Source organism: Coregonus clupeaformis, chromosome 37 (assembly GCF_020615455.1).
Source record: "Coregonus clupeaformis isolate EN_2021a chromosome 37, ASM2061545v1, whole genome shotgun sequence".
Classification (NCBI taxonomy): Eukaryota; Metazoa; Chordata; class Actinopteri; order Salmoniformes; family Salmonidae; genus Coregonus; species Coregonus clupeaformis.
This window is the reverse complement of record NC_059228.1, coordinates 24,009,432-24,036,354: the sequence shown is the minus strand read 5'-3', so window position 1 is coordinate 24,036,354 and position 26,923 is coordinate 24,009,432. Positions and strand designations below refer to the sequence as shown.

The following is a 26,923-nucleotide window of genomic DNA, read 5'->3' as shown; positions in this document are numbered from 1 at the left end:
CATTCAGCATCACTCCGTCAAGGGAAATATAGTATTCTTCCTAACAAAGATACAGTCTCTACATATATTTCAGGATGTTATGTATCCCTGGAAATAATCAGAATTCATGTAAACATTACAGTTTTGAAAACATTGCTTGTGCTTGTCCCAAAAAAGTGGTCTCTTGGCACAACTTACCCCGGGTAAGTTAAGCCACCTACACATTTCTGTACTGAATTAAATATTACCACTACATTTTTAAAACCATGTCTATCTTTATTTCCCAACCACATATCAACTCAATCACAGTCACTGTGTTGTCTTTTAATAATTTGAAGCATATTTTAACACAGGCTTACCACCTAACAAATGCGGTGTACTTTTGTAAACACTTTTAACATAGGCCAAGCCCTGTTGTTACCTCATATCCTAGAGATAATGCCTTGCATTATGCCTGGGAAGAAAACACTTCCATTTCTTCAACATGCTATTGGCTCAACCATTGGCTCAACTTACCCCAAGGCAAACATTTTGACTATATTACTATCCCACAGAGGTAGAAGGATGCACTTTCATGCTAGGTTGAGGACCTCTTATTGAAGCTTATAGAGACCCCAACTGATGTATAGAACAATCTTAAAATGATCTACATTGGTTTAGATACAAGCGTCGTAAAACCTCTAACACAATATGTTCATTTGACTTGGTAAAAATCAATTTTCTGGACCTAACTTGCTTCCCACTTTTTCCATGTGGTTTCTTCCTTCACAGACTCCATGAAATGATGACGTTTTCCTAAATATTTAGTCAGAAGATTAATTTTGAGTATGGTTTCCTAGAAACAAGGGTGGCTCAACTAGGGCTGTGGCAGTCACAAAATGTTGTCAGCCGGTGATTGTCAAGCAAATAACTGTGGGTCTCATGGTAATTAACATACACACATTTAGCATTTCCTGGCTTCCACACATAGCCTACATCATTTAGCAGATGCTCTTATCCAGAGCAACTTACAGTTAGTGAGTGCATACATTTTCATACTGGCCCCCCTGGCAATCGAACCCACAACCCTGGCATTGCAAGCGCCATGCTCTACCAACTGAGCTACACGGTGCCACAAGCCACTGATGCAGATCTTTGGAACATCTACATTTAAAAAAGTATAATAAATCCATGTAATATAGCCTACACCTTCACAATAAATCCATTATTTATTTTAGACGGGTCTAAAGAAGCATGACATGAAGAAAATGTAGTCTATTTCAGAAGAACAGAATAGCATACTCTGAGTTGTCCTTATGTTAGGCGGCAGGTAGCTTAGTGGGTAAGAGCGTTATGTCAGTAACCGAAAGGTCGCTGGTTCTAATCCTCGAGCCGACTAGGTGAAAAATCTGTCGATGTGCCCTTGAGCAAGGCGCTTAACCCTAATTGCTCTGGATAAGAGCGTCTGCTAAATGACCAAAAAATAAATTTAAAAAATGTTAGGTCCTCATCTGGCTATGGCTGTGGGCTACACTAGTTCATTTAGCAGACAAGATTTGCTTAGAATTCTGTGACATTATTTTATAGTATGACGAATACAATTGAACAAAGCTGAATAAAATAGAAAGGATATTTTCTCCAAACAATTTGAGGGAGTGCACACATGCGGCTATTCTGTGTTGAGCGGTTAACAAAGAAATAGGTACTCCTATATGCTTAATTTAGAGTTATTAATGTAACTTTAGTTGTTCTACAAACGTTGGGCTACATGTTTAGATTTTTAATACATTGTAAGTCTGCGTGATGCGACTCTAATGATGATTTGAAAAAAGTTGCTTGAAAGGCATGAGCTCTGCTTAGTTTTTTGCACAGGCTGTACACACTTTATCAGTCTCTCATTCACAATTTGACAAGCACTTGATAATGCTTCGAATTTCACGGCGGCATCCCATTTGTGTGACCGTAATGCACCCTAAAACAATCCATGCCTTTTGCGGCCAGTGGCCGTTGTGCCCTTGGCCGGGAGTGCTGCATTGTGCCCTTCTCCCTTAGTGCTGAGCGCTCCAAAGGACCTCTCACTCACATGGCTCTCCATCACGTGATCGGGTCTTTCTCACAGGCTGTGCGCGTCCTTATCCAATTCCGAGGTGCATATTGAAGATATTGGATGAACTGTCCACATTTACTTTTCGTCAGCCAACAAGATGAGTAGGCCTAACGAACAGCAAAAGCCCTAGCCTATGTCAATCTACTATCCCCCATAGTACAAAAGTCGACCTATTCTATTCTGTGCGAGAAATAAATATTCCAAACATAGTCGGGACAATTGTGGGATGTGATAGTTCCCAAACTAATACAACCACTAGCATAAAAAAACATTTTTTACGCAATGTGGCTGACGCAACAGATCAGAACGTTTAGCTTTAAATGTTGATAAACTATTAGACTATTTCTTCACATTATAAGCGCAGCAATGCGCACATGGCAGTAGGCTATAAGCACGAATGTTCCATTAGCAGAAAATACCATTATCAAAAGTGACCGCAAATGTGATTATGCATGTGATGCTTTTATTATAAAGGTGCATTTTTATGGTGAAAATTATCTTTCCCAAACTTGCAACTCACGCGCTGCTTATGTATGCCAGTTAGGCTCTACACCCCTTGTAAAGTGGATTAATGTGCTTAATTTTCAGAAGTTATTTGGCCACTTTATTTGCTATACAAACCTTATCAAAACACATAGGCCTATGGGCTAGGCTACATGAGGTGTGTGACTATAAAAAACGTAGCAAAAAAAAAGTGAAAATATATATAATTCACAAGTGATATGCTAATATTGTCACCCATCAGACTATTCTTGATTTAATCTTGTCCTTACATATTCTAAATAATATATGTGTGAATTTTTATTTATTTAGAATAGACCATTATCATGCACCTGTCTCGAAACAGGGTCAGCAGGAAAAAATACATGTAATCTATGCACTTAAATAGCGAATGGAGGATGCTCTTCCCGTGGTTCTTTTCATGACAGCCAGGTAGGCTATACTCCTGTTGTAAAGATAAGCAATGTGCTTAATATTAGGAAAGTTGAGAAATAAATATAGTAGGCCTAGCCTATAGAAAGCTGATGGGATCCTCCACTTTTTAATAGAGGACATCACTCTGTTTTCTCGCGCAATTGCATAGCCTATAGAAATGTTTCGCAACATGAGCTCATGGGCTCTCATGAAGTGTTTGAGTAGATATTATCGATCTCATTTGCATTGATGTCAGAGTGATTAGAGGGACAATAGAGTGCTGAGTACCAGGCAGTTAGCAAGTTTGGTAGGCTACTAATGACCATCAGCAGCATCAGAGCTTGGAGAAGCCTAATTACCGTGACTAAAAGGCAACGTGGCATTTGACTGCCTTCACGACTCGTGACCGCCGGTGTGGCGGTAATATGGTCACCACAACAGCCCTAGGCTCAACTTACCACGTTTGCTCATCTTACCCCACTCTACCCTACAACTATTCTATTGTTAGTATGATGTTTGCATATCAGTTCTGTGTTGATATTTCTCTGTGAAAGGTTTAATAAAAACTTTTAATATTTCCATATACACACACACACACACACACACACACATATATATATATATATATATATACAGTGCATTCGGAAAGTTTTCAGACCCCTTGACTTTTTCCACATTTTGTTACGTTGCAGCCTTATTCTAAAATGTATTAAAGAAATAAAAATCCCTCATCAATCTACACACAATACCCCATAATAACAAAGAGAAAACAGGTTTTTAGACAATTTTGCAAATTTGTCAGTGATCAGGCCTACCACTGTTGTGTCGTCGGCAAACTTAATGATGGTGTTGGAGTCGTGCCTGGCCATGCAGTCATGGGTGAACAGGGAGTACAGGAGGGGACTGAGCACGCACCCCTGAGGGGCCCCCATGTTGAGGATCAGCGTGGCAGATGTGTTGTTACCTACCCTTACCACCTGGGGGCGGCCCGTCAGGAAGTCCAGGATCCAGTTGCAGAGGGAGGTGTTTAGTCCCAGGGTCCTTAGCTTAAGGATGAGCTTTCGGGGCACTATGGTGTTGAAAGCTGAGCTGGGCGGCAGGTAGCTTAGTGGTTAAGAGCGTTGTGCCAGTAACCGAAAGGTTGCTGGTTCTAATCCCCGAGCCGACTAGGTGAAAAATCTGTCGATGTGCCCTTGAGCAAGGCACTTAACCCTATTTGCTCCTGTAAGTCGCTCTGGATAAGAGCGACTAAAAATGTAAAAATGTAGTCAATGAATAGCATTCTCATGTAGGTGTCCCTCTTGTCCAGGTGGGAAAGGGCAGTGTGGAGTGCAATAGAGATCGCATCATCTGTGGATCTTATGGGGTGGTATGCAAATTGGAGTGGGTCTAGGGTTTCTGGGATAAAGGTGTTGATGTGAGCCATGACCAGCCTTTCAAAGCACTTCATAGCTACAGACGTGACTGCTACGGGTCGGTAGTCATTTAGGCAGGTTATCTTAGTGTTCTTGGGCACAGGGACTATGGTGGTCTGCTTGAAACATGTTGGTATTACAGATTCAGTCAGGGACATGTTGAAAATGTCAGTGAAGACACTTGCCAGTTGGTCAGCGCATGCTCGGAGTACACGTCCTGGTAATCCGTCTGGCCCTGCGGCCTTGTGAATGTTGACCTGCTTAAATGTCTTACTCACATCGGCTACGGAGAGCATGATCACATAGTCATCCGGAACAGCTGATGCTCTCATGCATGCTTCAGTGTTGCTTGCCTCGAAGCGAGCATAGAAGTGATTTAGCTCGTCTGGTGGGCTCGTTTTACTGGGCCTCTCTCGGCTGTGCTTCCCTTTGTAGTCTGTAATTTTTTGCAAGCCCTGCCACATCCGATGAGCGTCAGTGCCGGTGTAGTACGATTCAATCTTAGTCCTGTATTGACTCTTTGCCTGTTTGATGGTTCGTCTGAGGGCATAGCGGGATTTATTATAAGCGTCCGGGTTAGAGTCCCGCTCCTTGAAAGTGGCAGCTCTACTCTTTAGCTCAGTGCGGATGTTGCCTGTAATCCATGGCTTTTGGTTGGGGTAGGACGTACGGTCACTGTGGGGACGACGTCATCGATGCACTTATTGATGAAGCCAGCGACTGATGTGGTGCACTCCTCAGTGCCATCGGAAGAATCCCGGAACATATTCCAGTCTGTGCTAGCAAAACAGTCCTGTAGCTTGGCATCTGCATCATCTGACCACTTCCTCATTAACCGAGTCACTGTTGCTTCCTGCTTTAGAGTTTGCTTATAAGCAGGAATCAGGAGCATAGAATCATGGTCAGATTTGCCAAATGGAGGGCGAGAGAGAGCTTGTACACGTCTCTGTGTGTGGAGTAAAGGTGGTCTAGAGTTTCTTTCCTGTGGTTGCACATTTAACATGCTGGTAGAAATGAGGTAGAACATATTTAAGTTTCCGTGCATTAAATTCCCCAGCCGCTAGGAGCGCAGCCTCTGGATTTTAAATTTTAAATTTATTTCACCTTTATTTAACCAGGTAAGCCAGTTGAGAACAAGTTCTCATTTACAACTGCGACCTGGCCAAGATAAAGCAAAGCAGTGCGATAAAAACAACAACACAGAGTTACATATGGGGTAAACAAAACATAAAGTCAAAAATACAACTGAAAATATATGGAGGTAAGGCAATAAATAAATAGGCCATAGTGCAAAAATAGTTACAATTTCGTAATTAACACTGGAATGATAGATGTGCAAAAGACGATGTGCAAATAGAGATACTGGGGTGCAAATTAGCTAAATAAAAAACAATATGGGGATGAGGCAGTTGGGTGGGCTAATTTCAGAATGGCTGTGTACAGGTGCAGTGATCGGTAAGCTGCTCTGACAACTGACGCTTAAAGTTAGTGAGGGAGATAAGAGTCTCCAGCTTCAGAGATTTTTGTAGTTCGTTCCAGTCATTGGCAGCAGAGAACTGGAAGGAATGGCGGCCAAAGGAGGTGTTGGCTTTGGGGATGACCAGTGAGATATACCTTCTGGAGTGCAGACTACGGGTGGGTGTTGCTATGGTGACCAGTGAGCTAAGATAAGATGGGGATTTGCCTAGCAGTGATTTATAGATGACCTGGAGCCAGCGGGTTTGGCGACGAATATGTAGTGAGGGCCAGCCAACAAGAGTGTACAGGTCACAATGGCGGGTAGTATATGGGGCTTTGGTGACAAAACAGATGGCACTGTGATAGACTACATCTAATTTGCTGAGTAGAGTGTCAAGGATCGGTAGGATAGTCAGTTTTACGAGGGCATGTTTGGCAGCATGAGTGAAGGAGGCTTTGTTGCGAAATAGGAAGCTGATTCTAGATCTAACTTTTGATTGGAGATGCTTAATGTGAGTCTGGAAGGAGAGTTTACAGTCTAACCAGACACCTAGGTATTTGTAGTTGTCCACATACTCTAGGTCAGACCCGCCGAGAGTAGTGATTCTAGTTGGGTGGGCGGGTGCAAGCAGCGTTCGGTTGAAGAGCATGAATTTAGATTTACTAGTGTTTAAGAGCAGTTAGACGCTACGGAAGGAGTGTTGTATGGCGTTGAAGCTCGTTTGGAGGTTTGTTAACACAGTGTCCAATGAAGGGCAAGATGTATACAAAATGGTGTCGTCTGCATAGTGGTGGATCCGAGCATCACCAGCAGCAAGAGCGACATTATTGATATACACAGAGAATAGAGTCGGCCTGAGAATTGAACCCTGTGGCACCCCCATAGAGACCGCCAGAGGTCCAGACAACAGGCCCTCCGATTTGACACTTTGAACTCTATCTGAGAAGTAGTTGGTTAACCAGGCGAGGCAGTCATTAGAGAAACCAAGGCTATTTAGTCTGCCAATAAGAATGCGGTGGTTGACAGAGTCGAAAGCCTTGGCCAGGTCGATGAAGACGGCTGCGCAGTACTGTCTTTTATTGATCGTGGTTATAATATCGTTTAGGACCTTGAGCATGGCTGAGGTGCACCCATCTCCAGCTCGGAAACGGAGAAGGTACAGTGGGATTCGAAATGGTCGGTGATCTGTTTGTTAACTTGGCTTTCAAATACTTTCGAAAGGCAGGGCAGGATGGATATAGGTCTGTAACAGTTTGGATCTAGAGTTTCACCCCCTTTGCAGAGGGGGATGACCGCGGCAGCTTTCCAATCTCTGGGGATCTCAGACGTTATGAAAGAGAGGTTGAACAGGCTAGTAATAGGGGTTGCGACAATTTCGGTGGCTAATTTTAGAAAGAAAGGGTCCAGATTGTCTAGCCCAGCTGATATGTATTTGTGTGAAGGAGAAGCAGGGGGGGCATGGGCAAGTTGCAGCGGAGGGTGCAGAGCTGGTGGCCGGGGTAATGGTAGCCAGGTGGAAAGCATGGCAAAATGATTGTTGAAATTCTCGATTATTGTAGATTTATCGGTGGTGACAGTGTTTCCTAGCCTCAGTGCAGTGGGCAGTTGGGAGGAGGTGCTCTTATTTTCCATGGACTTTACAGTGTCCCAAAACTTTTTGGAGTTAGTGCTACAGGATGCACATTTCTGTTTGAAAAACCTAGCCTTTGCTTTCCAAACTGATTGTGTGTATTGGTTCCTGACTTCCCTGAAAAGTTGCATATCGCGGGGGCTGTTCGATGCTAATGCAGTACGCCACAGGATGTTTTTGTGCTGGTCAAGGGCAGTCAAGTCTGAGGAGAACCAGGGGCTATATCTGTTCTTAATTCTGCATTTTTTGAATGGGGCATGCTTATTTAAGATTGAGAGGAAAGCACTTTTAAAGAACAACCTAGCATCCTCTACTGACGGAATGAGGTCAATATCCATCCAGGATACCTGGGACAGGTCAATTAGAAAGGCCTGCTCGCTAAAGTGTTTTAGGGAGCGTTTGACAGTGATGAGGGGTGGTCGTTTGACCGCGGACCCATTACGGACGCAGGCAATAAGACAGTGATCGCTGAGATCCTGGTTGAAGACAGCGGAGGTATATTTAGAGGGTACATTTGTCAGGATGATATCTATGAGACTGCCCATGTTTACAGATTTAGGGTTGTACCTGGTAGGTTCGTTGATAATTTGTGTGAGATTGAGGGCATCTAGTTTAGATTGTAGGTTGGCCGGGGTGTTAAGCATATCCCAGTTTAGGTCACCAAGCAGTACGATCTCTGAGGATAGATGGGGGGCAATCAGTTCACATATGGTGTCCAGGGCACAGCTCGGGGCTGAGGGGGTCTGTAGCAAGCGGCAACAGTGAGAGCCTTATTTCTGGAAAGGTGGATATTTAGAAGTAGAAGCTCAAACTGTTTGGGCACAGACCTGGATAGTACGATAGAGCTCTGCAGGCTATCTCTACAGTAGATTGCAACTCCACCCCCTTTGGCAGTTCTATCGAGACGGAAAATGTTGTAGTTGGGGATGGGCATTTCTGAATTTTTGGTGGCCTTCCTAAGCCAGGATTCAGACACTGCTAGAACATCAGGGTTGGCGGAGTGTGCTAACGCAGTGAATAACTCAAACTTAGGGAGGAGGATTCGGATGTTAATGTGCAAGAAACCAAGGCTTTTACGGTTACAGAAGTCAACAAATGATAACGCCTGGGGAGTAGGAGTGATACTGGGGGCCACAGGTCCTGGGTTAACCTCTACATCACCAGAGGAACAGAGGAGGAGTAGAATAAAGATACGGCTAAAGGCTTTAAGTAATGGTCTTCTAGTGCGTTGGGTACAGAGAAAAAAAGGGGCAGATTTCCGGGCGTTGTAGAATAGATTCAGGGCATTATGTACAGACAAGGATATGGAAGGATATGAGTACAGTGGAGGTAAACCTAAGCGTTGGGTAACGATGAAAGAGATAGCATCACTGAAGGCACCAATTGAGTCGGTCTCCGCGTGTATGGGGGGTGGGACAAAGGAGCTATCTAAGGCAGGTTGCGCTGGGCTGGGGGATCTACAGTGAAATAGTACAATAAGAAATAACCGAAACAGCAATAAGCAAGGCATATTGACATGGGAGAGAGGCATAAAGCAATCACAGGTGTTATTCGAGAGAGCTAAGACAACAGCTGGTAATGGCGACAAAGTTTGGGCTGAGGCTAAACATAAACAGGATGTGGTACCGTATAAAGGAACAGTCCAGCAGGCATCAGCTGTATAGCTGAGTTATCATAAAGTCCGGTGAACAGAAATAGGAGAGTTCGGAGGTAGTTCAGGGGCTGCTACAGCACTGGCGAGCAAGAGGCCATGGCTTGCGTGTGCTAGCGGGCCGGGGCTAGCAGATGGATCTTCGTGGTCGACGTCGTAACGGGGAGCCTGTTGAAACCACATCAGACGATTTCGTCGGCAGACCAGTCGTGTTGGATCGGCGGGGCTCCGTGTCAACACGAGGAGGTCCCGTCCGGTTGACAGAGAGGTAGATAGCCGGGAGATGGGCCTAGCTCGAGGCTAGCTCAGGGCTGATTAGCCAACAACTACATCCATTTGGTTACAGCTAGCTAGTTGCGATGATCCGGTATTAAAGGTCCAGTGATTCAGTGATTCCGGCAGAAAAACCGATATGTTCTGGGTCAATAACACGCTGTGCAGACAATAGTCCAGGCTAGAGCTGGCTGGTAGGTAGTGCAGGCCACGGACAATGGTGAAAAACCGCTAATGGTGGCTAATAGCAAGTAGCTAGTTAGCTGGCTACTCCCGTCCGGTAGACAGAGCGGTAGATAGCCGGGATATGGGCCTGGATTGAGGCTAGCTCAAGGCTAACTGGTGCTTGCTTCGGGGGCAGCAGTGAATAGCCAACAGCAACATCCATCCGGTTGTGGCTAGCTAGTTGCGATCTGGTGTTAATGTCCAGTCATTCAGTTATTCCGGCAGAAAATCTGATGTTCTGGGTGAAAACCGCTAACGGTGGCTAATAGCAAGTAGCTAGTTAGCTGGCTAGCTAGTTTCAACTGGAGATTCTAGATAAAAGGTAAGTCAATAATAGAATCCGTTCCACATTGAGTGAGGCGGGTTGCAGGAAAGTATATTTTGTAGAAGGATGAAAAGTGTGATACGGAAATAAGGCTATTTACATGGACACACAACAAAGAACACGACCGCACTGCTACGCCATCTTGGATGAGCGTTTTCCTGTTTGCTTATGGCCTTATACAACTAATTGAGTGCAATTTTAGTGCCAGCATCGGTTTGTGGTAGTAAATAGACAGCTACGAAAAATCTAATAATAATATGCCATTTAGCAGACGCGTTTTTCCAAAGCGACTTACAGTCATGCGTGCATACATTTTTTTTTTGTGTATGGGTGGTCCCGGGGATCGAACCCACTACCCTGGCGTTACAAGCACCGTGCTCTACCAGCTGAGCTACAGAGGACTACATATACTGTTATATACTGTGGTATACAGCTTATAATGAGATACTCTACCTCTGGCGAGCAAAACCTTGAGACTTCCTTAATATTAGATTTTGAGCACCAGCTGTTGTTTACAAATATACACAGACCGCCACCCCTTGTCTTACCGAAGTCAGCCGTTCTATCCTGCCGATGTAGTGTATATCCCTCCAGGTGTATGTTATCCATGTCGTCGTTCAGCCACGACTCGGTGAAACATAAGATATTACAGTTTCTAATGTCCCGTTGGTAGGACATTCTTGATCTTAGGTCGTCTATTTTGTTTTCCAATGATTGTATGTCGGCTATTAGGACTGATGGAAGAGGCAGATCACTCGCTCGCGGACCTACGTCCACGATATCTCCATCTCTTTCTCATGCGAATGACGGGGATTTGGGCCTTGTCGGGTGTCTGTAGAATATCCTTTGTGTCCTTGGTCCAATACGGGGTGAGTAATCGCTGTCCTGATATCCAGAAGCTCTTTTTGGTCATAAGAGACGGTGGCACAATTGGTTAGGGGGCCGTAAAATGGCAGCCATCTCCTCCGGCGCCATCTCAGCTCCATCCAACAGAACAACAACCCTAAGCACACAGCCAAGACAACACAGGAGTGTCTTCGGGACAAGTCTCTGAATGTCCTTGAGTGGTCCAGCTAGAGCCCGGACTTGAACCCTATCGAACATCTCTGGAGAGACCTGAAAATAACTGTGCTGTGACGCTCCCAATCCACCCTGACAGAGCTTGAGAGGATCTGCAGAGAAGAATGGGAGAAACCCCAAATACAGGTGTGCCAAGCTTGTAGCGTCATACCCAAGAAGACTCGAGGTTGTAATCGCTGTCAAAGGTGATTCAACAAAGGACTGAGTAAAGGGTCTGAATACTTATGTAAATGTGATATTTCCGTTTTTTTTTTTAATACATTTGCTAAATTTCTAAAAACCTGTTTTTGCTTTGTCATTATGGGGTATTGTGTGTAGATTGATTAGGAAAAAACCCATTTAATCATTTTAAGAATAAGGCTGTAACGTATCAACATTTGGAAAAAGTCAAGGGGTCTGAATACTTTCCGAATGCACTGTGTGTATATATATATTTATATACACTGCTCAAAAAAATAAAGGGAACACTTAAACAACACATCCTAGATCTGAATGAATGAAATAATCTTATTAAATACTTTTTTCTTTACATAGTTGAATGTGCTGACAACAAAATCACACAAAAATTATCAATGAAAATCAAATTTATCAACCCATGGAGGTCTGGATTTGGAGTCACCCTCAAAATTAAAGTGGAAAACCACACTACAGGCTGATCCAACTTTGATGTAATGTCCTTAAAACAAGTCAAAATGAGGCTCAGTAGTGTGTGTGGCCTCCACGTGCCTGTATGACCTCCCTACAACGCCTGGGCATGCTCCTGATGAGGTGGCGGATGGTCTCCTGATGTCTGTCACATGTGCTCAGTGTGAACCTGCTTCCATATGTGAAGAGCACAGGGCGCCAGTGGCGAATTTGCCAATCTTGGTGTTCTCTGGCAAATGCCAAACGTCCTGCACGGTGTTGGGCTGTTATAAAAAACCCCACCTGTGGACGTCGGGCCCTCATACCACCCTCATGGAGTCTGTTTCTGACCGTTTGAGCAGACACATGCACATTTCTGGCCTGCTGGAGGTCATTTTGCAGGGCTCTGGCAGTGCTCCTCCTGCTCCTCCTTGCACAAAGGCGGAGGTAGCGGTCCTGCTGCTGAGTTGTTGCCCTCCTACGGCCTCCTCCACGTCTCCTGATGTACTGGCCTGTCTCCTGGTAGCACCTCCATGCTCTGGACACTACGCTGACAGACACAGCAAACCTTCTTGCCACAGCTCGCATTGATGTGCCATCCTGGATGAGCTGCACTACCTGAGCCACTTGTGTGGGTTGTAGACTCCGTCTCATGCTACCACTAGAGTGAAAGCACCGCCAGCATTCAAAAGTGACCAAAACATCAGCCAGGAAGCATAGGAACTGAGAAGTGGTCTGTGGTCACCACCTGCAGAACCATTCCTTTATTGGGGGTGTCTTGCTAATTGCCTATAATTTCCACCTGTTGTCTATTCCATTTGCACAACAGCATGTGAAATGTATTGTCAATCAGTGTTGCTTCCAAAGTGGACAGTTTAATTTCACAGAAGTGTGATTGACTTGGAGTTACATTGTGTTGTTTAAGTGTTCCCTTTATTTTTTTGAGCAGTATATATATATATATATATATATATATACAGTGGGGGAAAAAAGTATTTAGTCAGCCACCAATTGTGCAAGTTCTCCCACTTAAAAAGATGAGAGAGGCCTGTAATTTTCATCCTAGGTACACGTCAACTATGACAGACAAAATGAGAAAAGAAATTCCAGAAAATCACATTGTAGGATTTTAAATGAATTTATTTGCAAATTATGGTGGAAAATAAGTATTTGGTCAATAACAAAAGTTTCACAATACTTTGTTATATACCCTTTGTTGGCAACGACACAGGTCAAACGTTTTCTGTAAGTCTTCACAAGGTTTTCACACACTGTTGCTGGTATTTTGGCCCATTCCTCCATGCAGATCTCCTCTAGAGCAGTGATGTTTTGGGGCTGTCGCTGGGCAACACGGACTTTCAACTCCCTCCAAAGATTTTCTATGGGGTTGAGATCTGGAGACTGGCTAGGCCACTCCAGGACCTTGAAATGCTTCTTACGAAGCCACTCCTTCGTTGCCCGGGCGGTGTGTTCGGGATCATTGTCATGCTGAAAGACCCAGCCACGTTTCATCTTCAATGCCCTTGCTGATGGAAGGAGGTTTTCACTCAAAATCTCACGATACATGGCCCCATTCATTCTTTCCTTTACACGGATCAGTCGTCCTGGTCCCTTTGCAGAAAAAACAGCCCCAAAGCATGATGTTTCCACCCCCATGCTTCACAGTAGGTATGGTGTTCTTTGGATGCAACCCAGCATTCTTTGTCCTCCAAACACGACAAGTTGAGTTTTTACCAAAAAGTTCTATTTTGGTTTCATCTGACCATATGACATTCTCCCAATCCTCTTCTGGATCATCCAAATGCACTTCAGCAAACTTCAGATGGGCCTGGACATGTACTGGCTTAAGCAGGGGGACACGTCTGTCACTGCAGGATTTGAGTCCCTGGCGGCGTAGTGTGTTACTGATGGTAGGCTTTGTTACTTTGGTCCCAGCTCTCTGCAGGTCATTCACTAGGTCCCCCCGTGTGGTTCTGCGATTTTTGCTCACCGTTCTTGTGATCATTTTGACCCCTCGGGGTGAGATCTTGCGTGGAGCCCCAGATTTAGGGATATTATCAGTGGTCTTGTATGTCTTCCATTTCCTAATAATTGCGCCCACAGTTGATTTCTTCAAACCAAGCTGCTTACCTATTGCAGATTCAGTCTTCCCAGCCTGGTGCAGGTCTACAATTTTGTTTCTGGTGTCCTTTGACAGGTCTTTGGTCTTGGCCATAGTGGAGTTTGGAGTGTGACTGTTTGAGGTTGTGGACAGGTGTCTTTTATACTGATAACAAGTTCAAACAGGTGCCATTAATACAGGTAACGAGTGGAGGACAGAGGAGCCTCTTAAAGAAGAAGTTACAGGTCTGTGAGAGCCAGAAATCTTGCTTGTTTGTAGGTGACCAAATACTTATTTTCCACCATCATTTGCAAATAAATTCATTAAAATTCCTACAATGTGATTTTCTGGATTTATTTTTCTCAATTTGTCTGTCATAGTTGACGTGTACCTATGATGAAAATTACAGGCCTCTCTCATCTTTTTAAGTGGGAGAACTTGCACAATTGGTGGCTGACTAAATACTTTTTCCCCCACTTTTATATATATATATATATATATATATATATATATATATATATATATATATATATATATATATATATATATATATATGTGTGTGTGTGTGTATATATATACACATGTACAGTGCATTCGGAAGAATTTTGGAACCACCAAGACACTTCCTAGAGCTGGCCGCCCAGTCAAACTGAGCAATCGGGGGAGAAGGGTCTTGGTCAGGGAGGTGACCAATAACCCGATGATCACTCTGATAGAGCTCCAGAGTTCCTCTGTGGAGATGGTACAACCTTTCAGAAGGACAACCATCTCTGCAGCACTCCACCAATCAGGCCTTTATGGTATAGTGGCCAGACGGAAGCCACTCCTCATTAAAAGGCACATGACAGCCCGCTTGGAGTTTGCCAAAAGGCACCTAAAGGACTCTCAGACCATGAGAAACAAGATTCTCTGCTCTGATGAAACCTAGATTGAACTCTTTGGCCTGAATGCCAAGCGTCACATCTGGAGGAAACTTCCCTACGGTGAAGCATGGTGGTGGCAGCATCATGCTCTGTGGATGTTTTTCAGCAGCACGGAATGGGAGACTATTTAGGATCAAAGTACAGAGAGATCCTTGAAGAAAACCTGCTCCAGAGCACTCAGGGCCTCAGTCTGGGGCGAAGGTTCACCTTCCAATGACCCTAAGCACACAGCCAAGACAACGCAAGAGTGGCTTTGGGACAAGTCTATGAATGTCCTTGAGTGGCCCAGCAAGAGCCCGGACTTGAACCCAATTGAACATCTCTGGAGAGACCTGAAAATAGCTCTGCAGCGACGCTCCCCATCCAAACTGACAGAGCTTGAGAGGATCTACAGAGAAGAATGGGAGAAACTCGCCAAAGACAGGTGTGCCAAGCTTGTAGCCTCATACCCAAGAAGACTCTAGGCTGTAATCGCTGCCAAAGCTGCTTCAACAAAGTACTGAGTAAAGGGTCTGAATACTTATCTAAAAACAATTTATTCCATTTTAGAATAAGGCTGTAACGGAACAAAATCTGGAAAAAGTCAAGTGGTCTGAATTTTTTCCGAATGCACCATACATGTGTATATACACACTACCAGTCAAAAGTTTGGACACACCTACTTCTTAAAAGTTAATTTGTGGAATTTATTTCCTTCTTATTGCGTTTCAGCCAATCAGTGTTGTTTTGACAAGGTAGGAGGGGTATACAGAAGATAGCCCTATTTGGTAAAAAAACAAGTCCATATTATGGCAAGAACAGCTCAGATAAGCAAAGAGAACCAACAGTCCATCATTAATTTAAGACATGATGGTCAGTCAATATGGAACAGTTCAAGAACTTTTAAAGTTTCTTCATGTGCTGTCACAAAAACCATCAAGAGGTATGATGAAACTGGCTCTCATGAGGACCACCACAGGAATGGAAGACCCAGAGTTATCTCTGCTGCAGAGGATAAGTTAATTAGAGTTACCAGCCTCAGAAATTGCAGCTCAAATAAATGCTTCACATAGTTCAAGTCACAGACACATCTCAACATCAACTGTTCAGAGGGGACTGTGTGAATCAGGCCTTCATGGTCGAATTGCTGCAAAGAAACCTCTACTAAAGGACACCAATAATAAGAAGAGACCTGCTTGGGCCAAGAAACATGAGCAATGGACTTTCGACCGGTGGAAATGTGTCCTTTGGTCTGGAGTCCAAATTGGAGAGTTTTGTTTCCAACCGCCATGTCTTTGTGAGACGCGGTGTAGGTGAACGGATGATCTCCACATGTGTATTTCCCACCGTAAAGCATGGAGGAAGAGGGGTTATGGTGTGGGGGTGCTTTGCTGGTGACATTGTCTGTGATTTATTTAGAATTCAAGGCACACTTAACCAGCATGGGTACCACAGCATTCTGCAGCAATATGCCATCCCATCTGGTTTGGGCTTAGTGGGAATATAATTTATTTTTCAACAGGACAATGACCCAACACACCTCCAGGCTGTGTAAGGGCTATTTTACCAAGAAGGAGAGTGATGGAGTGCTGAATCAGATGACCTGGCCTCCAGAATTACCTGATCTCAACCCAATTGGGATGAGTTGGACCGCAGAGTGAAGGAAAAGCAGCCAACAAATGCTCAGCATATGCGGGAACTCCTTCAAGACTGTTGGAAAAGCATTCCAAGTGAAGCTGGTTGAGAGAATGCCAAGAGTTTGCAAAACTGTCATCAAGGCAAAGGGTGGCTATTTGAAGAATCACAAATATAAAATATATTTTGATTTGTTTAACACTTATTTGGTTACTACATGATTCCATATGTAGTATGCGGCAGGTAGCTTAGTGGTTAAGAGGTTGTGCCAGTAACCAAAAGGTCGCTGATTCTAATCCCCGAGCCGTCTAGGTGAAAAATCTGTCGATGTGCCCTTGAGCAAGGCACTTAACCCTAATTGCTCCTGTAAGTCGCTCTGGATAAGAGTGTCTGCTAAATGACTAAAAATGTTTAAAAAAATGTGTTATTTCATAGTTTTGATGTCTTCACTATTATTCTACAATGTAGAAAATAGTAAAAAATAAAGAGAAACCCTTGAATGAGTAGCTGTGTCCAAACTTTTGACTGGTACTGAGTATACTAAACATTAGTAAGATCTTCCTAATATTGAGTTGCCCCCCCCCTTTTTCCATCTGAACAGCCTCAATTCGTCGGAGCATGGACTGAGTTCCACAGGGATGCTGGCCCATGTTGACTCCACTCCCTTGGGGAGGTGGACCATTCTTGATACACACAGGAAACTGTTGAGCGTAAAAAACCTAGCAGCGTTGTAGTTCTGACACAAACCAGTTTGTCTGGCACCTACTACCATGCCCCATTAAAAGGCACTTCAATATTTTTTTCTTGCCAATTCACCCTCTAAATGGCACACATTCACAATCGATGTTTCAATTGTCTCAAGGCTTAAAAATCCTTCTTTAATCTGTCTCCTCCCCTTCATCTACACTGATTGAAGTGGATTTAACAAGTGACACCAATAAGGGATCATTGCTTTCACCTGGTCAGTCTGTCATGTTCTTAATGTTTTGTATAGTCAGAAAATAAAACAAAAATTAAACACAACATGCAACAATTTCAAAGATTTTACTGAGTTACAGTTCATTTAAGGAAATCAGTCATTAGGCCCTAATCAATGGATTTCACATGACTGGGAATATAGACATGCATCTGTTGGTCACAGATACCTTAATAAAAAATAGTAGGGGTGTGGATCAGAAAACCAGTCAGTATCTGGTGTGACCACCATTTTCCTCATTTACATTTACGTCATTTAGCAGACGCTCTTATCCAGAGCGACTTACAGGAGCATTTAGGGTTAAGTGCCTTGCTTAAGGGCACATCGACAGATTTTTCACCTAGTCGGCTCGGGGATTAGAACCAGCGACCTTTCGGTTACTGGCACAACGCTCTTACCCACTAAGCTACCTGCCGCCCTGTCATGCAGCACAACAGTTCTCCTTCGCATAGAGTTGATCAGGCTTTTTATTGTGATCTGTGGAATGTTGTCCCACTCCTCTTCAATGGCTGTTTGAAGTTGCTGGATATTGGCAGGAACTGGAACACGCTGTCGTACACGTCGATCCAGACTACCCAAACTTGCTCAGTGGGTGACATGTCTGGTGAGTATGCAGGCCATGGAAGAACACAGATCATTTCATCTTCCAGGAAATGTGTACAGATCCTTGCGACATGGGGCCGTACATTATCATGCTGAAACATGGGGTGATGGTGGCAGATGAATGGCACGACAATGGGCCTCAGGATCTTGTCATTGAAATTGCCATCAATAAAATGCAATTGTGTTCATTGTCTATAGTTTATGCCTGCCCATACCATAACCGCTCCGCCACCATGCGGCACTCTGTTCACAACGTTGACATCAGCAAACAACTCACCCACACCAACGCCATACACGTGGTCTGCGGTTGTGAGGCTGGTTGGACGTACTGCCAAATTCTCTAAAATGATGTTAGAGGCGGCTTATGGAAGAGAAATTAACATTTAATTCTCTGGCAACAACTCTGGTGGACATTCCTGCAGTCAGCATGCCAATTGCATGCTCCCTCAAAACTTGAGACATCTGTGGCATTGTGTTGTGTTGTGTGCACATTTTAGAGTGGCATTTTATTGTCCCCTGCACAAGTTGCACCTGTGTAATAATCATGCTGTTTAATAAACTTCTTGATATGCCACAGCTGTCAGGTGGATGGATTATCTGGCCAAAGGAGAAATGCTCACTAACAGGGATGTAAACATATTTGAGCACCAAATTTGAGAGAAATACGCTTTTTGTGCATGTGGAACATTTCTGAGATCTTTTATTTCAGCTCATGAAACAAGGGACCAACACTTTACATGTTGCGTTTATAATTTTCTTCAGTGTATATATATATTCTATTCAATATTTTTATGTTTATTTCATTAAAGTTGGCCTTGGGAAAGCAGGAAAAGCAAGAACATATTTTGTATCAGTGTTGTGATATCAAAACAGTTCAAAAGGGTAAGAAACTGTTGCACACTGGATTCATAGCAGGATAGTAGTAATAATAAAGTATTTTCATCTCAAAGTAATATTTCCAACCCACCTTTGGAAATGTGTACTTAGGCAGCTTCATGGGAAAGAAAGCATTTCTTTTGTATGACACATAATGGACAGGCTGGCCACCCATTGGTACCTAGAGAAACAAAATTGTTACAGTAAATCACTGTAAATTGGGCTGACAGACACTACTAATTATGTAACAGTCTTAGTTGTATGTTTTTATACCATTCTCTCTTGGTTTATGGTCATTATTCGTTACAAGGTTACTGTACATTAAGATAGTATTTCACACAACCGTTTTAGTGCCTTTTTATTACCTCAGAAATATTCCAAATTCCCACCTGAATGAAAACATACTGGTCCTGAACCACCAGGGAATCCGGGCTGATAAATCCAGGGAAAGGCCTGCCTTTGTTGGCCTCTGTGCAGTTCTGCAGCTTACAAGTTATATACTGGGACCCTATAACAGAAGATCGTTTCTACAATGTAACAGGAGAAAATAAGTGTTCTGAGACTATTCAATCAGAGTCTAGCATTAATTTCATTGATAGTAGAAAGCAGAAGAGCAGAGAGGCCAATTTCTATTTCCACTATTAACAGAGATGGAATGAGTGTCCCTGTGAGTTAGCTCTAGCCAAATGAGTCATTCTCCTCAGGGACAAGACATTAACTCTGGAGCCCTTATGGAACAGACATTCTAAACACTCCGTCCAACTTAAGAGCCCAGTCAGACCAACTGCCCCTTAGTAAATGAATAAACTTAATTGTAAAGAAGAGAGTGTGTCTGGATGCAGCCAATTTGCGTGGGTTAGAGTTATGTGTAATTGAAGATCAGTTTCCTCTCATCATGACTATTGTGTAAAAAGATGACTGCGTAGGGCTTTGCACCAGTGCAAAATTGGATTTGTTCCTCTTTGTTTCCAATGGTAGTATATCCTAATCGGTAAACTAAAGGTAAGATAAGCGTAAGTGTAAATATAGATAAGCGTGTTTTATGCTTTGTTTTTTGGTATTCTATTCCCTTCTGAATATAATAGCTGCAAACTTATGCTGCAGTAACAGCTGCAGCATTCCAAACTCATTTTGTGCTAAGTTCCCTCCTGTCTGTTTGAAATATGATGGTTCTTGGTAAGGTCTCTGTAATTTTGCACCCTGTAAAGGCTATTTCGCAGATGGAAAATGTCACTTGTGTGTGTAAATGATGATCCCTAGAGACCTAATAATAAAATCCCTGAATGTGATGTCCTTGATGTGATGATGACTCACGTCTGTCAGAAACACTTGTCTCCAAGTGAATAATTCCTGGTTCTTTGTCCAAACCCAGTTTTGACCTGTGGGGAGAGGAGCGACAACTGAGGAACACTGCAAGGCAGAACATCTTTTCAAATATGATATGTGCATTACAGTGGGGGAAAAAAGTATTTAGTCAGCCACCAATTGTGCAAGTTCTCCCACTTAAAAAGATGAGAGAGGCCTGTAATTTTCATCATAGGTACACGTCAACTATGACAGACAAAATGAGAAAAGAAATTCCAGAAAATCACATTGTAGGATTTTTAATGAATTTATTTGCAAATTATGGTGGAAAATAAGTATTTGGTCAATAACAAAAGTGTCTCAATACTTTGTTATATACCCTTTGTTGGCAATGACACAGGTCAATGTTTTCTGTAAGTCTTCACAAGGTTTTCACACACTGTTGCTGGTATTTTGGCCCATTCCTCCATGCAGATCTCCTCTAGAGCAGTGATGTTTTGGGGCTGTCGCTGGGCAACACGGACTTTCAACTCCCTCCAAAGATTTTCTATGGGGTTGAGATCTGGAGACTGGCTAGGCCACTCCAGGACCTTGAAATGCTTCTTACGAAGCCACTCCTTCGTTGCCCGGGCGGTGTGCCCGGGCGGTGTGACCCAGCCACGTTTCATCTTCAATGCCCTTGCTGATGGAAGGAGGTTTTCACTCAAAATCTCACGATACATGGCCCCATTCATTCTTTCTTTTACACGGATCAGTCGTCCTGGTCCCTTTGCAGAAAAACAGCCCCAAAGCATGATGTTTCCACCCCCATGCTTCACAGTAGGTATGGTGTTCTTTGGATGCAACTCAGCATTCTTTGTCCTCCAAACACGACGAGTTGAGTTTTTACCAAAAAGTTCTATTTTGGTTTCATCTGACCATATGACATTCTACCAATCCTCTTCTGGATCATCCAAATGCACTCTGGCAAACTTCAGACGGGCCTGGACATGTACTGGCTTAAGCAGGGGGACACGTCTGGCACTGCAGGATTTGAGTCCCTGGCGGCGTAGTGTGTTACTGATGGTAGGCTTTGTTACTTTGGTCCCAGCTCTCTGCAGGTCATTCACTAGGTCCCCCCGTGTGGTTCTGGGATTTTTGCTCACCGTTCTTGTGATCATTTTGACCCCAAAGGGTGAGATCTTGCGTGGAGCCCCAGATCGAGGGAGATTATCAGTGATCTTGTATGTCTTCCATTTCCTAATAATTGCTCCCACAGTTGATTTCTTCAAACCAAGCTGCTTACCTATTGCAGATTCAGTCTTCCCAGCCGGGTGCAGGTCTACAATTTTGTTTCTGGTGTCCTTTGACAGCTCTTTGGTCTTGGCCATAGTGGAGTTTGGAGTGTGACAGGTGTCTTTTATACTGATAACAAGTTCAAACAGGTACCATTAATACAGGTAACGATTGGAGGACAGAGGAGCCTCTTAAAGAAGAAGTTACAGGTCTGTGAGAGCCAGAAATCTTGCTTGTTTGTAGGTGACCAAATACTTATTTTCCACCATAATTTGCAAATAAATTCATTAAAAATCCTACAATGTGATTTTCTGGATTTTTCTTCTCAATTTGTCTGTCATAGTTGATGTGTACATATGATGAAAATTACAGGCCTCTCTCATCTTTTTAAGTGGGAGAACTTGTACAATTGGTGGCTGACTAAATAATTTTTCCCCCACTGTATATGGTAAATACTGTATGTTTGGATTTATAATAGCATCAGTTAATTTATGATAGAATCTCAACATTTTCATCAATGACATGTACATTTAGCTCATGATCTAGATATGATCTGATCATTGAAGAGTATAGGTGTGCCCTGTGATTTAAAAAATCATTGGTTTAACAAGATGAAGAAAGGCACACTGACATCAATCTGTATGGGAAACATTATTAATCATTCTGTTGGTTCTCATCTATTCCAAAAGGATCCTGTGAACAAAGACAGTGCTTCACAGTCATAAAAAAAAGTGAGAGACCGAGAAATTAATCAAAAGCAGAACTCAGAACAGAGATATTAATTTACAAATGTCAACCCCTCTGTTCAATCGTGCTAGTTCTACCTTTCTATTAAAATGTCAGCTTTCTAGAGAGGACAAAGTCATGTCGGAAGACATTTGAAGGATGACAATGTTTGTGATTTCCATTTTGATTCAATTAAATTATAACAGAGAACCTAGCTGCTTGAAATCTTGACCCCTTTCTCGTTGAAAAAAATAACAGCGACAACAAAAATGTCCCGTAAACATGGCCCCGTAAATCACTTGGCATGTGGGGTAATTCAGAGGGAAGGTGCCTCGGAGCCATTTCATCCTTTTTCAATAGAGCCTCAACTGGGAGGCAGCGGTTAAGTGCGGAGTGACAAGAGTGAGCACTTGTTGTATAAATAGCAACTATTGTGGAAGAAAATGGGTTTCTCCTCACTTTCCAGACTGTGTCAGTGTCTGAGCCATTATAAAAAAGGGCCCATCCTGCTTCCCTCAGCACTCTGTAATTGCCTTGCTACTCCATCTATTTTAAATGGACTTTCTGTCAAATACTTCATCCTCTTATATTGGAGAACAGCAGCCCCATGTTCTTAAACAGGTTCCTTATATGTTCCTCTATCACTCTGGACTGTATGGACTACATGCCTGCATTGTGTGATCTATGTGGCTTGTTAACAGGTTGATGGTGTAAATCTGCCAAGGCGAGGCTACGGTAACAGTAGATAAACTGCAGTTATGTGGCGTAAAATGAACTTAAGATATTAACTTTATTTTGTCCTACCTGAATGTAATATTCATACCACAAACAAAACAGATATATGTTTGGTAGGCGGGTCTACACCTTTGTTTGCCTCTGAGAGGACAGTTTTATAATTGATGGCAATAATATCAGGATCATAGAAGTTGTAAACAACAAATAAATATGGAATAGATACATAAACCCAAGCCGTCTAAAGTAAACCTCTAAATCAAATATTTCATCAATAATATAAAAAGGAGAACAGATAAATGGAATTGAAAGCAGCAATCTTGCTAAATATTGCATACAGTAGACCTATACACAACCTGTACAGAAACCTACATGCAAACTAGTATCAATTCATCATATACCTGTAACTAATTAAAAAGCTAATGTGTTACTCAATATTGCATCCAGCTCTACTCTGGTATCAACTCCATAAGGAAATCTTAGGGCAAATATATAAACTGTTTAGAACAAGAGACCAATAATGGCTTTACTTCGATGATACATTGCTTCCACTACATCTTTCTTTGGCTCCTGTTTTGGGCTAGAAAGCGCTTGATCATCATTTGTTCCCAAGTGATACAGTTTGTGAAATAAGTTTTAGTCAACTTTGACCTAATTATTGTTTTCTAATTGAGTCATCCACTTTAAGAGATGATGTTGTCCTGATGGCATTATTTATCAAAATGTTAAAAGCTGCCTGATCACTCAAAACGTATTGATCTCCCTTGCCCCCTTGTAAATAGAAATGATTATGTTTTGTGATGACACATATTCATAGTATCATTATCTGGCAACAGGCACTACTGCATTAAGATACTGTATGTCATGGCAAATAATGTAGATTAGTGACCAGTCCTAAACACAGTATTTCTTAAGCACAACTGTTGGACCTTAGCAAAATATTTATTTCAACTATTCATGTGTTCATCAGGACCATAATTGTACATACTATATGCCATCTATTGAGTTCAACTCAGGTACGGGCAGAAGATTGAATTCAATACGACAATTCTGATAGGCTATCAATTCAGAATACTGTCAGTAGAGGAAAGAATGGTACTATTTATGAATATTGTAATACAGAGACTTGAAGTATGTGTCCAATGATGATAGAAAATACTGATTTATTCTCTCACCAGTAAAATCTGTTGGGGACCACACTGTCATGTACGAGCTGCCATCTTCTTCCAAATTCAACAGAGACGTAGAGCTGAAAGAAAAGTAGTTTTAGAAAATCTGAAGATAAAAAATAAAATTATATTCCAGAGTTCAAACTAAGAGTTCAAACGAAGAAAACGTCAGACCTGGAGAATTCTCTTTCCCTCCATTTTAAGGCCTGTCATGTAAGTCTAATGGAGGCCGATACAAAATGTTAATTATACTGACATGTTTTTTTCCCCCTTTCTGCACTTTAGAGCACTTTGTTTGAATGTTTTTGTTATGAGTGCTGTACAGTTGAAGCTTTAAAGAAGACTTGGAAATAGTACTTTATATTTGAAATACAGTTTCAAAGAGTTTTTATTATGACAGGCTCGTTTGGATCAGCTTCTACCTCTCTTCCTCCATAGGATTTGTCCCTAATTGACAGTGACACATTTAACCATCAGTACAATTCCTTTGCATTATGCTATTGCACTCCCTCTTTTAGCAGAGTATGGCTGTTATCCAAGCTCTCAAAATACATGTCATCCATCCTGCTATAACTGTCAAGTCTTTTCAGTTGCTCAGCCTAATTCATAATGATAAGACTTTTACATAATATGAGAGCACATCACACATAGGGAACTATTTTACGATACAGTCATTTTCTATAGTACTATTGCCCTGTACAATACAGCAAACAAATTAATGTATATAAAAATAGAAAGAGGTGCTTTCCCCTCTGGGAGACAATGATGCTAATGCAAGAACAAGCATAAGTGTAGAGCACACAGCTACCATTGAAGTAAACATCTTGTTAAAGTCAATAAGGTCAATAGACTCACTGGCATTAACAAGGCCCTTGACTCAATCAATCAATTTGTGTGTGTGCTTTCTCCCCCCTCCCCCTCCTCACTCCTCAGTTCTAATTGACAGGAGTCTCTTTACCTTCTGGTCGTGGCTGTAAGCCAGGATCCAGTCCTCCTGCTCGGGGTGGAAGAGGAGGCTGAGGATGTCGAAGGCTAAGTGGTACCTCTGATAGGATGCGCCCTCATCAAGGCTAATGAGCAGGCTGCTCTCCACCTCCGGGTCAGTCAGTAACATGATCTGAGATGAGAGAGGACAGGTCAGGAGAGGAGAGGAAGGAGAGTTATCCTCCTGCTATGACAGCATCCACAGGGCATTAGGTGTGCTGTCTATTAGGTCTGCTGTATATTCTGCGAGTGCAGACCGTCTTATATAAACAGAGATGATATCAATAGTAATTCAAATAAAAATGCTGCCAACATAGTATGAATAAGAATGATATTAGCTCCAAAATCTAACAGATGTATGTATCCATTGTTTTATAAATCACAACATTTAGTAATGATTATTATTATTATCCATTAATGTTCGTAATGATTAAACTTGATAATTATACTATTGTTAAGAGTTTTAAGGACATGAAACAGATATGGTTATGGTATGGTACATGTATGAGGACTTACCTTTCGTTTGTTATTTGGACTCACGTACAAGTAGCTTAGTATGGTTTTTGGCCCAACCTTTTCATCAAGTTTCTCATATGTGGTTCCATAGTCTGTTGACCTAGAATTCAATTAGGGGATTAACTAAATTAGTTATTCTACTGTTAAATGGTGAGACTGAGAGCACAGAGCAATATCAATGATAATACCTATGGTTTAGTACAGTGATAGTATCATTAGGCTTCGCAGGCAATTGGAACTGGAACGACGCAATTTGCTAGTTGAATGGAGAATTGTTCAATTATAAGAATAAACATGGATATCAGTATGACAGACTACGCAAGGGAATTATATGATTTGTAGTTCATGTAAAACATACAGTATACAAGTGTCCTAAAACGTTGACACCACAATATACATTATAAATATCAACCCTGTTTCTCAGTAACATTAAAAACCAAGCTTGATAACAAATGTGTTGGAGTTGGAGACAGTTACATAATCATATTAGAAAAGCTTCTCCAGAAGCATGTGTATTTCACATTGCCATCTGGCATTTTCTGGATGTCAGAAATATTTCAAGTTTAATATGCTACATTCAGGAACATACAGTACAACACTAGTTTGCAGTGTTTGAACACAACGTTCCCAGTGTACTGTATCATGCAACATTAAAAAGAGCCATTCGTTTTTCCTAACCATGTGATAGGCAATCACTCGGGCAATCACATGATCAAGAACAACTCTTGGTCCTGAACATGAACACCGAAGCCAGAACCCCTCCTTACCTCCATAGAGAGCTCTCTGTGACACTGCCAAGGCTGAAGTCAAAGTACTTAGTCAGCATTAGAATCACCTACAAAATAGAACAAAGTTCCCATCTCAGCGTACAGTTTTAGAAAATACTAGTAATAGACAACCCTTGTTAAGGTAACACTTCCATGCATCATATCATCTGGCACAATGGTGGCACTTGAAGTAATGATCCACTGTGCACACACTGGTTAAATCAATGTTGTTTCCACATAATTTCAATGAAATTACGTTGAGCCAATGTGGAATAAACATTGAATTGACATTTGTGCCCAGTGAGGAGTTGCCTATTATGCATGATTTCCCTATTGAGGTGGTAAATAAGCCTCAAATACAAAATAAGGGAGAAAATAAACTTTTGACAACCTCATCTTCAAACTTACAACTGTTGTTATTTTTATCATTGCAAGGGGTTTGAACAGGATGGCCTTTTGAGGTGTGTATCATCAATTTTACAACAGTAGCTAGCAACACATAAGCCTTAATATGGATGCTTATGTCAACATCCACACACATAAACAAATCCAAAACAAACTTCTGAGGTCTTGTCAAGGCATAATTTTGCATGAGGATGGTGCATCTTCTGTGCAAAGGTAAATCAGGGAACATGCACTATGTTGTGTTTTTGTAGGGCTCAGCGGGTTTCTTCCATGGCAAACACTACCAACG

The 26,923-nt window shown here is 42.3% G+C and overlaps 1 protein-coding gene across 1 annotated transcript in view; it reads right to left on the bottom strand.

The window, feature by feature from the left end:
• The window catches only part of LOC121553337 (VPS10 domain-containing receptor SorCS1-like), a 67,555-nt gene extending 41,260 nt beyond the window's left edge, over positions 1-26,295 (bottom strand). Inside the window, exons 1-7 of the mRNA XM_041866372.2 lie at positions 26,230-26,295; positions 25,463-25,562; positions 24,921-25,079; positions 23,969-24,042; positions 20,070-20,134; positions 19,145-19,263; positions 18,847-18,936 (exon numbers count right to left, since the gene is read on the bottom strand). Coding sequence (XP_041722306.2) covers positions 18,847-18,936; positions 19,145-19,263; positions 20,070-20,134; positions 23,969-24,042; positions 24,921-25,079; positions 25,463-25,562; positions 26,230-26,288 — 666 coding nt within the window. The 5' untranslated portion in view covers positions 26,289-26,295. The remainder of the gene's footprint in view (positions 1-18,846; positions 18,937-19,144; positions 19,264-20,069; positions 20,135-23,968; positions 24,043-24,920; positions 25,080-25,462; positions 25,563-26,229) is intronic.
• Between the last annotated feature and the right edge of the window lie 628 nt (positions 26,296-26,923).